We start from the raw sequence: 16,311 nt of genomic DNA, 5'->3' as shown, positions 1-16,311 counted from the left end.
ATAATCACTGGGGTCCTATAAAGCAGGATCCTAGTGAACACAGTCAAGCACAATGACAAACAGGCCAAAAGAGGGGGTAACCAAGCTAGAAAGAGGCTACTTTTCTACATACCCGACAAGCTGAAACCCAGAAGGCATAATGTCACCTCCAGAGCCTGTGGTTATTTCTGAGGGCCCCCTCACTGCCCATCAGAGTGCCTGGCCAGAGGAAGGAAATGCGCAGGGTGGGAAAAAATGAACCATTTTCTGAAGGTGTACAGGTCATCAAAAGGTAAAGCCCTGAACCTGATGGTAAATGCCGTTTTCGATGCACGAAGCCAGAACAGTGACATGGATGATGACGATGACGGAGAACACGCTAAACACTCGATCTTCGCAATACCCAGATGCAATAATACAAGTCAGAGGTCATTCGACCCCAGCGGTAGAAGACACTGGGGTGTCAATCAACATCATTTTGTCTGACACGTAAGAAGAGATGAAGCCGCCCCCAAGCCTGACCCCAACAGCTTTCCGGGTTTTCGCATATGGTCAGTCATCCCCACTCGCCATGAGAGGAAAATTCAAGACAGAGCTTACATACGGACACCACTCCATTGAACAACATGTATATGTTGCAGAAGACGGCCATGGCATGTTGCTGGGGTGTAGGGCCGCCGAAGCCCTAGGCATAATGTCATTCACGTTATCATAACAGAGATGCTGAAGGATTTCACCAGCGTCTTTGATGGTATTGGCTGCCTGAAAGTTAAAGAAATCAAACTACACATCGAAAAGATCAATCAGCCAGTAGCCCTTTGCCATCACTGTGACGTATTTCACTAAGGGCCACAGGTCGAAAAAGAACTTGACAACCTCGAAGCAGCAGGAATCATTGAAAAAGTAACCGGACCCACAGGTGGGTGTCCCCAATCGTGATCGCCAGGAAGCCCAAACAACCAGGAGAGGTGAGGGTCTGTGTCAATACGAGGCTGCCCAACAAAGCAATCAGGAGAGAGAGACACCTCACCCCGACCATCAACGACCTGATCAGCGAACTCAGTGGGGCCTGTTGTTTCTCGAAACTGGATCTGAGGTCAAGGTACCACCAATTAGTTCTTGCCAAGGAATCCCGATACATCATGACATTCTCAATGCATGTAGGGCTCCGTCGTTATCGCCGACTAAACTTTTAAATTTCCACCGCTGCTGAGGTTGGCCGACCTCCCTGGCGTCCTAAATGTCAGTGACGATATTCTTGTGCATGCCCACACCTCACCAGAACACCTGGCTCTCTTACAGAAAGTCCTCCAAAGGAGTCTGGACTCAGGCCTGACACTCCATCACAGCAAGTGTGAGTTTCTTAAGAGGAAACTGCAGTTCTTCGGGTTTTGTTTTCTCTGCAGAAGATGTTTCTCCTGATCCCATCAAAGTCCAAGACATCAAGGAAGCGCCTCCCCTGACGACCGTAACAGAGATGCACCGCTTCCTAGGCATGGTCAACTATTGTGGCCGCTTCATCAAATACCTCAGCCTGCTCACACAACCACTACGCGACCTCACCAAAGCAACAGCACCCTGGGAGTGGGGGGGCCTGCACAAACCGCCACTTTTCAAGCTACCAAAGATGTGCTATCTGCTGACACCATCCTAAGGTACTTTGACCCATCTAAAGACACCACAATAGCTGGGGATGCCAGGAAGAAAGAACTGGGAGCAGTTCTGCTGCAAAGGATAGGTAAAGAGGACTGGTCCCCAGTTGCCTACACCAGTCGATCCCTCACCCCGACCGAACATAGTTACTCGCAAATAGATAAGAAGGCTATTGCGATACACTGGGGCTGTAAACACTTCCACCTCTATGTATACAGGCATCCATTCACAGTTATGACGGATCACAAACCCCTGCTTCCCCTATTCAAGGGAACAGTGTCAAAACCTCCAGCTTAAATTGAAAAGTGGATGCTCCAGCTCCAGGAGTACAACGGTCAAGTAGAATATTGCCCCAGATCCACCAACCCTGCGGATTACCTCTCACGCCACCCTAGACCAGCCACCACTGAAAGAGAGGAGAAAGAAGCACAAGAGACGGAGGAGTATGTGAGGTACAGCACAGAACGACCTTGCCCGCCCCATTTCTAACTAGACATTACTCCAAGCCACCCTCCAGGACCGGTGTCTCTGAAAAACACTCACTGCCGTCCGAAGCGGTCAATGGCACATCCTCAAACGGCAATGGCCCCAACTCACGATTCACTCTAGATGCATCATGGAAAGCCTGCATCATGTTAGGGAAGAACTCACAACGACTCAGAAGAGTGCTTTCTCAGAGGGCACCATCTGGTCATCCCCTCCAGCCTAGCTGACCAAGCCATCCAATTAGCCCATGTGGGTCATCAAAGCATGAGGAAGACCAAGAACAGACTGCGAGCAAAGGTGTGGTTCCCCCTAATGGATGAAAAAGTGGAAGCTCTCATCCCATCGCGCGAGTGGTGCCAGGCAGCAGGGAGTCCCAATCCTCCAGCCCCTGTTGCCACTGAACGAGGGCCTCACCGACTGTGGGAAGCAGCGAGTGTCGACTTTGGGAGCCTTCCAGACAGCAGACATCTCCTAGTACTGATTGATGACTACTCAAATTACCCAGAAGTAGAGATCCGCCAGTCCCTCACTGCCACCCAAGTAATTCCTAAGATAGAAAAGATCATAGCCACTCAAGGCCTCATACAGGAGCTACAAACAGACAACGAGCCACCGTTTTAAGGACAAGAGATTGCATAATACTTGACGTCCTTAGGAATCATCCACAAGAAAATAATGCCCCGGTGGCCTCAAGCGAATGGCAAAGTTGGGCGGTTCATGAGGACCCTCAACAAGGTCATCAGGATTGCCAGCGCATCCCAGCAAACCCCAGAGCTGGCCATTTATTTGTTCCTACTGAACTATCGCCTGACCCCATATGCCATGACCAGGAGCTCACCAGCCCACCTCTCCATGAGGCGAGTAGTGCAGGACTCTATCCCACACCATCCGGACTGGGAACCATGCCCCATTGATAATGACCAGACCAACGAGAGGGGAAGGACCACGAATGATTGTTCAAGTCGCCGCAGAGGTGCCAAGACCCCTGATCTCCAAGTGGGTGACAGTGTGCTTGAGAGAGACAGAAACCCTGGCAGCAAGTTCAGATTAGCCTTTGACCCTCATCCTTGGATCTTTGTACGGCATCAGGTTACCCTAGTAGTTGTCCAACGAGGGGCTGAAGAGGTCACCCGCAACATATCTTCATTCTAACGTTTCAACCCCACAGCCCCGTCGACAGATACAACACACAGAGGCGTCCCGCAGTCAAATGATGAGCCGGCAACCCGAACCTGGCAACCTGCTGCTATCACAGACAACAACCTCGCTGCCCGTCTTGTAGACACCCCGAGTTAGGTTGCCACCCCTGCGCCCGCTCACAAGTTAGCTGAAACCGAATCGCCTCAACCTTGGGATGAACTGACCACCGATAGAGCCACCCACACGAAGTACCACCTGAGGCACAGTCCGTTGCCATCCGTCATGTTGAAAGACTTTGTGGTCTAGATGCGGAGGAGCCCCTGCGGTGGAGTGAACACCACCATCACAATGGCATTCCCCTAAATGTCTGAACTGTATCCCCGTAGTTGTTTCCTGTTTTTGTTTATTTTGGGGAAGGATGTAGTGTTGCGTCCAGTGACGCAACTGGAGCGTCACAGCGACCACCCACATGGAGCAACAGAGGGGTATCTGACACCACGGCCAGCTCTTTTCCCCCCCTTCACCCTGGACACTTGGGTGAGTCCAGGAAGAGGATGTAACAAAGTAAATAAATAGGAGGTGCGAGTGGGCGGGATGGGTAAAAGAACTGAGATTGAAAACCACCTTGTCACAGCCATCCACAAAAGCAATGCTGTCTCTGTGTATTATGTTTGCGCAGTGCGCATAGCAAAAGAGCAGAGTCCAATCGGGACTTTACAACTATAACTGCTGAATTTCTGTGATTTTGTGTGTATGTAAAATCTGAACCTAACTATAACGTCCCTGAAACCTATGTTTTTTTAAGTGTTTTAATTGTGTTTCCTAATTATAACATCCTTTGTTTTTTTCAGTGAGGTAGCCCCTGCTCCCCACCCCTATTAGTCTCATACTACATTTTCATAATTTGTGTTTTAGGCTTCCTAAAGAGATCTACTCGTGATGCAAGGGGATGGAAAGCTTGCCTGGCCCTTGTTATTTTCGTCAATATTGCTATTTGGATAACATGTTTTGGCAGGAGCGCCCTCTAAAAATAAAACAAAGATGTGAAATAACATTAACTATATTCATTGTTAAATGGGTTACATGTAATAAACCGAAACATAATAAACTGAAATGAAACAGCATAACGCTCAAGCGGTCTGCTCTCCAAAATTCCGCCAAGATCGCTAATGGTTCAAACCACACCAACATGGCCTCCGTTTTACAGCAATGGAAGCATCTCCCTGCCCACCGAAGTGAAATAGCCTCACGATGTCCAACTAGTTTGTTGTCCTCTTTCTCTTTCTACTTCCAGCATGGTATGGGCTACTCGGAGCTGACGTTGTGTGTGCTCCAGCTTCGCTGCTTGGAGAATCCAGGGCAACCTCAAGATGCAAAGGTGAATTGAAGTGCCTCCTAGGTTGCATGACCCCATGTTTGCAAAGTGAATAATTTGACATGTTAACGTTACAGATGCATTTTTGATGTAAACGCGTCCTGTAGTAAACTTGTGGCAACTGAATCTTCTGTATGTCATTTGTTTTCATCTACGTGTCAGGTTTGCCCTGCTTTTAGGAGTGGCAGGGTGTCTTGTGAGATTTACAGAACAAACTAGTTTTTTTTGCAAGTACATCGAACTTTCCTAGTTTAGTTTATTATATCTTCAACGCCTATTTTGACTTTACAGGTTGCAGGAAAACCAAACATCATAACAAATGCATCGAAGAAAGATGCCTCAAAGATATGTATTTCCAGAGATTGTTAACCACTTCCGATGCCCTACAGTGTTGCTATTAGTTAAATCGTGATGCTATTGCTGGAAAGAGAAAAATCCCGCGAACCCGCAAATTGAGCAGTAACGAATTGGTTGCAGCTTGGGGCAGAAAAGGGAATAGGTTTATTAAGGGTAGACTCGTTTGAAGCCATCACACAATGATGGACGGTATTACGCGTAAAATGAACGAATATGTGCCTGTAGTTCACCTGCACTTATACATTGTTTTAACAGCCTCTACTCCCAATGTGAGCAAGTAGAAAACTAAAACTGTACTTGCTAACTTAATTTGTAACAAACAGTACGCATTTTACGATAACTCTGGTGCTTAAAGCGCATGCCACAGAGATGTAAGTGTATCTAGGAAATCTCCGTATAATACTGGTACGATAATGCAAGTTGTTAATGCACTTGTTTTAAAGGCGAGAAAATTATTGCCCATTAACTCTGCAGTGGCTGAGGCAGAATCTGCTAATGGAAGGTGATATCTACCCTCTTCCCAGTCCAACTGTTAGCCCTAGTCCATCCAAGCAAAGAAGGCTCAAATCATATTGTATATAATTGCATTATATAGCGCTTACTACCATGACAAGGGGTGTCCATCAGGTAGTCCAGAATTTTTTTACCAACAGAGTTTTGCATTCTGGACGTTTGGTAGATGCTGGGGGTGGGGTCGGAATCTGTGGTTTAGCTTCTAAAAATTCCAGTACTGGCTAAAACCAAGGAATAGATTCATTATTCTTTCACGCAACGCAGCAAGCAAATATGCCGTGCTGCATTGCTTGAAAGGGAGAGAGCAGAAATGCTCCACATTGACAAAGATATGGTGCATTTCTTCTGTCTCCTAGTGATGGAACACTTGTGGCTGCCTAGCACCAATGCAGGTACCCATCAGCCATAAGCCTGTGTTACTTGCAGGATTTGTTTTGTAAAGGAAAGTGTACACCTTGCTGCACAAAACCAATCCTTAAAGACATTTTCCTCATTCCTCAAAGCGGAAACAAAAAGGAGATATAAAGATATTTCTCCTCATTACACCTGGATCAGGGAGGCACATAATTTTGGTGCAATCCTGGTTTACAGACCTTTGTAAATCTGGGATTGTGTCAAAATCCATGGGTGGATGCTGGGGAATGCCCATATTCCACCAATGGAACGCTTCCCTGCTGCAAGGTAGTGCAAGCCAGCAATATGAGCTGCCTTGCAATACTTTGGATGTACTAAACCAAACAGAGCCACATGAGGTGGCTTTGTGTGGTCTAGTAATCCAAGTATCGGACTTACATTGCCTTGTGATGACTTGTGCTACAAAGGGGAACTTAGGTCCTTATTAAATGTAGCTCTAAGAATGTGCCATTTGATATTGGCAAATAGGGGTCTGGGCAGCTGTTAGTTTTTTTTTTGGTGATAGATGGTAGGTGGCACTAGCGCTTATCAGTGGGTGCAGGGACTTGTAAAAGATGGTCCCTCAAGCATTTTGAGTCACATGTTTGTGGCTGTCTGATCTATCCCAGAAGGAAGGCCAGCCATAGCGTATCAGGCAGTACTTGCATCAGGGTGATGGCTTGACAAAAAGGTCATGACACACAGTTACTTTAACAGTCATGCATTTTACTCTAACAGTCTGTACAGAGGCAGTGGAGGAGAACCACTCGTCATTGTGCTCCTTTACCTCACGATTGCTGTTTAGCTCAGTTTGGATAGGGTGGGACATGCACCACAGTAGGGACATACGCGGGGTGCAATATTCCTCTGTGCCTTGTCACAGGCTTCTGAGCCCTCACAGTCCTCCTCACAAAACACTGTTTGTGCCTCTTGCCCTGGGTATTTGGTAGCTGAACACGTAATAGACTGATAGAGAGGATCACCATGTTACTGTGCATGGACGCCACCAGGCACTGTGCCCACCAAAGCTTTCTGTTGCAGAAGCATGGAGTGCCTCAGACTGGTCTACCCTAGTGTAATTTACCTATTGGGCCTCCATACAATCTCTGCAAGTGGTAGTTGGTGGTTGGAAAACATGGGGAAAAGGGTCCCCAGCTCCAAATCCAGCACACAGACACATTTCAAAGACTTAAATGGAACACTTTCTGGGTGCACAATATCTGGACCTTAGTGTCTCTCAAGCTGACTCACTTTTTTGGTCAACTGGTACTGCCCCACCCTTTTACTATTCTGTGCCACCTTGAAACGGGCAACTGTGTTCTTGTGCATTAACGCACCTTCTTCTGAGACACAGTCAAATTGCCTCCCTTTTTTTGAATGTCTGCCTGAATAGGGGATTTTAAAGCTCAAACTTGGTGCCAGAGACACAGGTTCACATTTTACAATGGGGAGGAACTCACAAAGGTTGAGTGGGGATGACATCTGAGTGAATATACTAAACCAAACATTTTTCCACCACAGCATCAAAGCAATGAAATACCCTGACATCACGTACTTGATTTCCAAAATGAAACATCCTCAACCCATACTTATTTTTTAAAAGAATCATACATAAAATTTCTGTCTGAAATTTCTCAAAATCATGGTTACCCAGTGGTGTGGTTGTTCAAGAACCATCTCCATGAAAATGTGATTTGGCTCCCCAGATTGCCAATAGGGCCCTGCATTAGTACTTTGCATGGTAAACTCAATCAAAGCATGATATATGTAGAATGTTTCTGTGCACCATAACAATCAAAGGGCCAAGACTGCCTGGGATCTAGAACCACATGTCTGTGCTTGCTTGATCAAGTAGAGGGACCCGAAACTGAAGTTGGTTGCGCTTCTAGAGATGTAGCTGAATACCTAGAAGACATAAACGAGTTCCTATTAATCTAAAATTAACTCCTGCACATGCAGAGAGAGTGGGGCTCTATCATAAACAGACCCCATCCTTTTGAAGAGTAGAGCTTATTCACAGAGTTGGGGATCTTTTTTCCCAGTTTTATATGAGCCAAACTTGACCTTAATGGGGTGGTTTACATGAGCACCAGTTACATCACACAAGGTCACAATGCCTTTTTAGGCACAGGGAGATTAAGTGATTTGTCCAGGAGCACAGGATGTCAAGCTGACGCCGAGACTCAAACCTAGTTCCAAAGTCTGCATCTCTGGTCATAACACCACAGCTGAATCCCTGCACACATAGTGTTGAACCCATGCAGAAACAGAGTAGAGTTTTGCACAGATGAAGCTCAGCTCCTACAGATATTTGGTTACATTTCTTTACAGACAATTTATTTCTTGCATTGAACCAGAGCAGAGTCCCTGTATACATGGAGCTGAGCCCCTGCACACCGTGAGTCGTGTTGATTCATGGACTGTGTTGAGCCAGTTCACAGGCAAAGTTCATATCTTTTAGTATTCCTTACTACAGTGTAAAATCTGAACTGCTGCGGAGGCTGAGATACCGGTGACCACCCTCTAATCAGTGGGAGTACCACAGGTCTCTCACCCAGGTTAGTCCATGACATGGACTATGTCTTATAGGGAGTCAGGAAGAAAATGTGGGAGGATGGGATGAGAGTGAGGGAGGAGGAATTGAGGCAAGAACTTTTGGGGTAAGAGAGATGGGGGAGGGAATAGCGACAGAGTAGGGAGAGACAGTGTGGGTGAATTTGGAGAGAAGAAAGAGAGGACAAGGAAATGATAGGAGAATGCGACTGAGATGGGAAAGAGGAGAGAAAGTGTGTGAAATGGGAGATGGCAGATTGAGTGATGTGTGAAAAGGTAGCTAGCAATGATGCTATGGCAAACTTTACTGCACATGGCACCTATTACTTTTGCTCTCTTCTTCACCAGATGTCTGGCTGTCACCTTGTGAGTGGGCTATGCCACTGCTGGTTGTGGATGTTGCAGGTACAAACAGACATTTTAGATAACAACACTTAAGTTAAAAATAAATAAATAAACTAAGCACTGGGAAGGGTTGAAGATGTTGCGCATATAACATACTCACTTGACAGCCATGTTTTACGATTTCAGAAGGTGGTACAATCACTTTTGAAACTTTCACACGGGAAATCAAACATTAACCTTTTGCATATTTTGGTGGTTTTAAGTCTTTCATTAAGATCATGTATAAAATAAATATGGACAAATCAATTTTGTTGGCTTCGGAAAAGGTTCATTATTCATTAGAATGATCAATAAAACATGCCACAGGCACATCTTGACATTGGCAGCATCCCTAGCAAAAAGAATAGGTACTGGGCATGTGGCAGTAGACGTAGGAGCAGCAAAAGGTGCTGTCAAACAGGATGTACAAAAAGGAAAGCAATTGTGAAAGCTTCCCTGCCGAACAGCTAGAAGGCGAGCATCAGAAGAAACGTGTGTTTCTCACTCACAGAACAGGAACAGATAGGACAGCAGCAGTGCAAGCTTTGCTTCCATGTAGAACAGGTGCAACTTGGGTAACTGCAGTAGCAAGCTTCCCTCTCTTACAGAACATGTATGTCCTGGGGAGCAGCAATGTAAGCTTCTCTACATATTGGCCCGACAGTACAAGCTTTCTTTCCTCGCAGAACAGGTACTCCTTGACAGCAACAAACATGCTTCCCTTGCTCGCAGTAGGTAGCAGCAGTGCAAGTTCACCATTCATTTAGAACAGACACAACATCGCTGTTGGAGTGCAAACTTTTATCTCTGACAGAACATGTTCAGCACAGGATGTAGAATACACACTGTTCTTTGGAGCAGGAACCGAATCCATTGAAATGGGTATATTGCTGAAAGTGTGAGCGCTACTGATACTCAGTGCAGTGGCATTCTGGCAGTAGTTGTGTATTCACACTTATTTGCTTCCGACATATCTTAAAACATCTGAAGCTGTCACATTGAGCCCTGCTGTTACCACAACTCATACTTTTGCATATCCTGGGGTCTTGCTTCTGTCTCTGTGAATTGCCTTAAGTGCCTGCAGATCTTAACAGTGCCATGCCCTGCAAGTCATGCACTGCAAGAGAGTGCTGCTGCTATTGTATACTGTCAGTCCCTGCTGCTGGCACTCTGAATATTGCTGTTAACGGATATATCTTATGACCGTGCACGGCTTCTTCAGGCCATCATGCACAATGCTGTCATCCACTGGTGATCCAGCTGTCAGTCATTCTGCTGTCACACTCTATGGTCTTGATTGCAGCAGACAAACCCTAAATTGAGTGAAAGGATGTGTGAAACATAAGGGGTGCGAGAGCAGGTCAACTTCAAGGGTACAGGAGAAAGGATTTCCTTCAGCAGCCCCAGGCTCCAATCATGGTTTCCTCATCAGACACAAGGTCTACACACTCCCCTAGACTGCTAGCTGTCCCATCCTCCTGCAAAAGATCATTAGGCATCTCTTCAGGTGGAGGAGCATGAGCTCCACTGACTGGTGGTGCAGATGTTGTCCAATAACTTAAGCTACAGGATCCCAGAGCGAGGGGGCAGGTTTATAGGCATGCTCACACCTTCCCACATGCATGGTCTATGCCCAGGTCTCTCTTTATCCTCATACCTCTCTGTCTAATCCTGCAGCATTGTCGTTTGCTGTGGATGCTCACCATAACAAGACATTATGTAATTTTTACACAGCTTCACCTCCTCCATAAGCATGGCTGACATTATTTACGATAATTAATTTCTTGTCCAGCATGCCCACATTTAAATGTTGACATGTTTAGCCAGCCCTTGTTCATTCAGATAAAAAGAAAATAGGACCAAGTGCAAGTTGGCGTGGGCATCTGCCTGTATGTTTTAAAGATATTTATCCAGCAGCTCACTAACAGAAACTGTCTTTATAGTTATAATTTGCAATATTAGCACCTTCCCATCACAGCAGCCGATAGCCAATTCAAGAAAGGATTGAAGGGCCAAAGACTGAAAAAAAAGATTAATCATCCCTTTGTATACTATTTTAAAAGGTATGAAATACCACAGTAACACCACAGTAAAAGAAATACACTTATTATCTGGACCATGCTCTCTGTTCCACCCTGATGGGTACACTGGAGATACACCATTATTAATAAATAATTACATAATTGAGAAATATGTAAATATTTTTTATTTATCATGTTACACTTTAACTTATAGTGCATATGCACATAGACAAACCTGAACTTAAATGACCGACAATGTAATTAAGATGTGACCTTCTATATAATATCTACATACCACAGTAATTTGCATTTGGTGTACTCACTAGACAGCATGGGGAACATAGCTAAACGCCTATGGGAAAATATCAAAATAATTTGTGTTCACAAGGCTTGATGAAGGTGAACGTTTGGAATATTTTCAACTCAACCTTTTTTTTAAATGTTTTATTACATCAACTGAGGAAGAAAATATGGTGCAGTGACTAAGTCAACTTGGGAACTGGCTTTGAATCCAGCTTGGAACCACACTGAAAATTGTGGCGTTCTGGGCAAATCACTTAATCTGATAATTAGGTGTAATTTTGTTTAACTGTGTGTAATTCAAAGATTTATGCACCCACTTGAAGTATGCAGTTGCCTCCACCACTACCCATAATTTACAACACTTTTTGCTCCCCAGCTAAGGCTGGGCTATAGCAATATAAACAAATATATCTTATTACGTTGTGAAGTTATCCTCCTTATTCTTCTTTGTCAATGCCCCTTCCTTTGAGCTCTTAGTGAACCCCTCTGATTCACATAGAAGTCGTAGATAATTTTCTTTATCCCAGTACACGTGCAACACCTTTAATAGGGTTCTTATAAGTCTCCTTCTTGATGTCCGAAGGATCACTTTCTTGTGTTTGAGAGATCCCACCCATACACAGCTTCTTCTTCCCTGAAGCAGTTGTTTATTATGTGTGTTATGTTGCTTTTAGTAAGAAAAGACACCTTTACAACAAGGCTTTCTATTATGTGTGTCAGACGTGCACACAGGCACGAGATTCACTTAGTACGAAACATCTTGCAGACATCTGATGCTTGCAGGTCTGGTGGATACTCTCGAAGCTCCAACAGTGCTTAGTGTTTGAGTGGGAATTATTTCTAAAGCTGATAAACCTGGCTTTAATGTGCCAATGCATAAAAATACAGGAATGCATTAATGCTGTTTGTGTGTGTTAGCACACTAAAGGCAGATATATTGGCAATGTGCGCTCTTATACAGGCTCTGAGAATGTCTCTGCCTGCATTTTTTTCATTATTTATATTGGAATTTATTATGAACAACATCAAACGGACACATCGGCGAGGTCATAAGTATGCACCGAAAACAATATAAAGCAGGGAACATTAGAGTCTTAAATCCAACAGACTTATAATGCACATAAGAAGTGGCCGATGCCATTAACCATTTTTATTATCTAAATCGCATCTGTGCGACCTCCCGATGTGTGGACCAAACATCATAAAAAAGACCTCCACAGTTGGTAAGTAACAGGCAGGACAAGGAAACAGACAAAAGAAGAAGGAAGGGAAGAAGATTTAGCAGAAGAGGGGAGAGGGGATGAGGGCCGTGCAGCCGTCAGGTCAGCCATACATATGTAACCAGCAATGAAATAGCGGAACAGGGGAGTATAACTGTTGCGCATTCGCTGAGGGCGCTAGGACTGTGTGAAAGTTGGTGAGCGTGTCTCCAAGAAGGAGCATAATGGGCCCCATATATCTCACGGTCGGGAACCCTCCGGCATAAGGTCCCTATATAACCTTAGTTGTTCCTGACAATACGAAGCATCATGCAACCATTCAGAGCAATGGGGAGTCTGCCGCCTACCCCAGCACATCGCAACCCTCCACTATGCCGGCAGCAGCAACAGTCCTGTCAATCTACTGTGCGCGGCAAGGAGCCCCTCAATGGACCCCAGGTATGCGGCAGCTGAGTCTCAATCTTCTCCTCAATCGCCTGCAGCACCTCCGTCCAATATACTCGCAGTTCCGGGCAACTCCACGCCAGATGCAGGAAGTCAGCATCAGGGGTCACACGTCTCTCACAATGAGCCTCGGCCCGAAGGCCCATATTCTTCAGCCTGAGGGGCGTGTAATATAAACAAAACAATGTAGAAAATTGAAGTGAGTGAGGCGCAATCTGTAATTGGGGGACATCTCACGCATATGTGTGCAGCAGCGTCGCCACTCTTCATCAGAAATGGTTTCACGCAAGTCCACTTCCCAGTGGGCCTTGGCTTTAACCTCCGTCCTATCCACCTCGTTCTGCATACATACATACAACGTAGTTATAAGCCTGTGTGGGGACGTCTCTGCCTGCATTGCGTGGAGTGGTAGTCACATCACCGCTGCTTGAAGTACCAGTCTAAACCCCCCCTCCCAAAGTTCGAGTCTGGTTGCGCCCCTGCATTCGTGGTCACAATTTGCAAGATTATCATCAGTGATCACCTCTCTGTCACCAACTCTGTCAAAGTGCAGTGTCTCTATATGGGTATATTGACAACCATTGCTGCAGTGCCCTTAAACCTAGTTAATATTATTAGTAATACGTTTCCCCAGCACCACATTGAATCAAATAGCTTTAAATATATTTCAGAAAGCCACTCATTTTTTCCACACATCAGCTTGTGAGTTCTCAAAATACAGACATTTATGTCCCAAATGCACACTTTTTAATGTTGGTATACATATATATATTAATTCAGTCATGCAAAAACCTCTAATTTAGTAGGCTGGGTACCTATAGGAGAGATACTTACAGGTATCTAGAGAGCTACCAGTACCTCACGAGCTACTTGTTGGAGAAGTCTGATTTAGCATATCCTCAAAAATATCAAGCTGGAAACTTGGCAACAGTATGGACACCTTATTGTTATGATGCATTTCTAAGAAGTATACTTCAGTCTAGTTTTTTTCAAAGCTGTTATCAAGCTTTAATCAAAATATCTTTATTAGTTTTACTTTGGAGAGTTTTTCATTTTCTGACAAGACCGGAAGCTCCTATTATGCTTACTTTTCCTGCTTTAATCACAATAGCAGCTGCAGTCAAAAACAATAACCAATACCATAAGTGTAGCAGAACAAGCTACCAATGGGAAACAGAGATAGAAAGGACCAATCAGAATGCAATACACCTAAAGATATACCAGGCTTGACTGCAAGCAGCCCTCTTTTCTTGCTGCTCGCAGTCAAGATAAGTATATCTCTTTGCGTTCAACCTATTTTACTAAATGTTTAATATTTACAGTGTTTTCGTTTAATAATTATATTGTACTTTTCGGCACGTTCATGCGCTCACCCTGTTTCACCGCATTATGCTTAGCACTGCTCCCTTCCCCCTCTTCCTTTGCTTAAATTGGTCGTTGCGACCGTTTTCGCGCTTACCGCGCTGCTGCCTTTCTGCCTTCTGTCAACATTCTATAGTACACACCTTGCCAGACTCGCTGCGCTTCTTCTCAACGCGCCCTCCGTCAAACGAAGCGCCTTTTATTTAGAAGCTATTTTTAGCTTTTTCACCGCAGGGATTTCACCTCGCTCCTCCGGTTATATTGCCAGCTCACCGTTCTCTCTCAAAACCTCCTAGGGGCGTGTTTTTTTTCTCTGTTACAGATTTCTGGTTGGTAAAGACTTCGTTAGTGACACACCTCTCCTCCTAAGCCCTCCCTCCAAATTTAACCCTTTTTCTAAAAGTTTATTCCTGTTTGACCAACAAAATGGATTTTTCCTCATTTTTTGAAGAGAATAATGATTCCAAAGAGGCTTTTTCAAATAACTTAAATAAAATTCTTCAATCCTCAGAGGCAAAGGCAGTTTATGCCTCTATGTCTAAATTTTCTAAACAAATCGAAAATACTGTATCATCCTGTCTTTTACAATCGCAATTGGCCCAGTCTGTGGGGGGAAGCAGAAAGCGCAAAGTCACAGAGGCTTCTAATATTAATCAGTTCAATGCCTCTTCTGCGCTATTGAGCAGTGAGTCTAACTCACAGAGGACGGAGTTCCTCACAGACCTCCTATCTCGGAGGGGAAAAATTATTTGGGTTCTAAGAGTAAGGCAAAGACAAACATTTACTCACAACCCACAAGATTTTGATTGACAATATCAAGGACACTGATGATGACATGGATGACATTGAGTCTGATAAAGATAATATCAGTAATTCAAATTTTTGGATTGGACCACCCTCCAAAAAAGCCAAACCAGCGACAAGTGATCAACTTTCTACCTCCCTCCTAGACGCTGAAGGGAATCCTATGTTTCATCCCGATGTAATCCACCACCTAAACTCCCCTGAGTGGCTACCTTCAGATCACGTCGCAGACTATATCACAGCCAAATTACACCTACCACTAGATAAACAAGTCCGCGCCAAACTTCGTTCCGAATGTCCTAGCCCTCTCTTCCTCTACACATTACTTCCACACCCTCCATTGACTCTTCCATGATAACCTTTTTCTCTAAGTTCGGAAAAGACCCACGTAACGGAGTGAACAGAACTTGGTCAGTCTGTCAGGACAAAGTCCTAGACATAGTGGGTCATTTGGCCTGTATTTTTGACATGGCGGAATCCGCCAGACTGAGTAATGATTCTATCGATCCAGAAGAGCTCTCCCTCTGGATTCAACAAGCCTTCTGTCTTCTAGGCAACGCCAACTCTGCCATGACTCATGAGTGGCGAAAGGGACTTCTTCTTAAATTGGACCATAAACTGGTTAACCTTGCCACTATGGATCCAGTTACCAAAGCAGATGGACTGCTGTTTGGAGATTCCTTTATCAAGGAATTAAGCAAATACGTTACAACCTTCGCTTCCTTGGATAAAGCGCAACAATTACTCAAAAAAGTCTTGAATGCGTGGGTTTTTTGCCAAGCCTGATAGAGGAAGGGGTCGCTTTACTGGCCGGTATGCCAGATATCAAGGCTACAGAGGCTCCTTTAATTCACAACAACAAGAGTTCCGTCTGCAGTTCTTCCCCATCGATCCAGAGACTTCAGGGGCAGGAATCAGCGTAATTCCAAATCTTATACTCCTACAGGTAAGCCAATTTTCTGGCCATCTTTCTATAGGGGGTCGTATAAAAAACTTTCTCCAAAGGTGGAAAGAGATTACTTTAGACCCTTGGGTTCTCAATACTGTCAAAGGTTACTTAATAGAGTTCTACGACACCCCTTTTCAATTGTCTCGTCCTCTTCCTCTCAAATTCTCAACAGACATGGCAGCCCTCGTCTCCTCTGAAATCCAGGCCCTTCTCAGTAAGCGAGCCATTCAACCTGTTCAACCTCATCCCTCAAGTTTCATAAGTTCCATATTTCTGGTAGTCAGTAAAAACAGAAAAATCAGACCAGTTATAAATCTCAAACAGTTCAACCAATTTGTTTGTTTATCGCCATTTCAAAATGGAAACAATTTTGCA

At 44.7% G+C, this 16,311-nt stretch overlaps 1 protein-coding gene across 1 annotated transcript in view; it reads left to right on the top strand.

Annotated features, from left to right (window-relative positions):
- Positions 1-4,532: 4,532 nt before the first annotated feature.
- The window catches only part of TDP1 (tyrosyl-DNA phosphodiesterase 1), a 787,135-nt gene continuing 775,356 nt past the window's right edge, over positions 4,533-16,311 (top strand). The window contains exon 1 of the mRNA XM_069208192.1: positions 4,533-4,636. Coding sequence (XP_069064293.1) covers positions 4,629-4,636 — 8 coding nt within the window. The 5' untranslated portion in view covers positions 4,533-4,628. The remainder of the gene's footprint in view (positions 4,637-16,311) is intronic.

Source organism: Pleurodeles waltl, chromosome 9, assembly GCF_031143425.1.
Source record: "Pleurodeles waltl isolate 20211129_DDA chromosome 9, aPleWal1.hap1.20221129, whole genome shotgun sequence".
NCBI classification, from domain to species: domain Eukaryota; kingdom Metazoa; phylum Chordata; class Amphibia; order Caudata; family Salamandridae; genus Pleurodeles; species Pleurodeles waltl.
The sequence above is the reverse complement of the archived record's forward strand: the minus strand, read 5'-3'. Positions and strand labels throughout refer to the sequence as shown.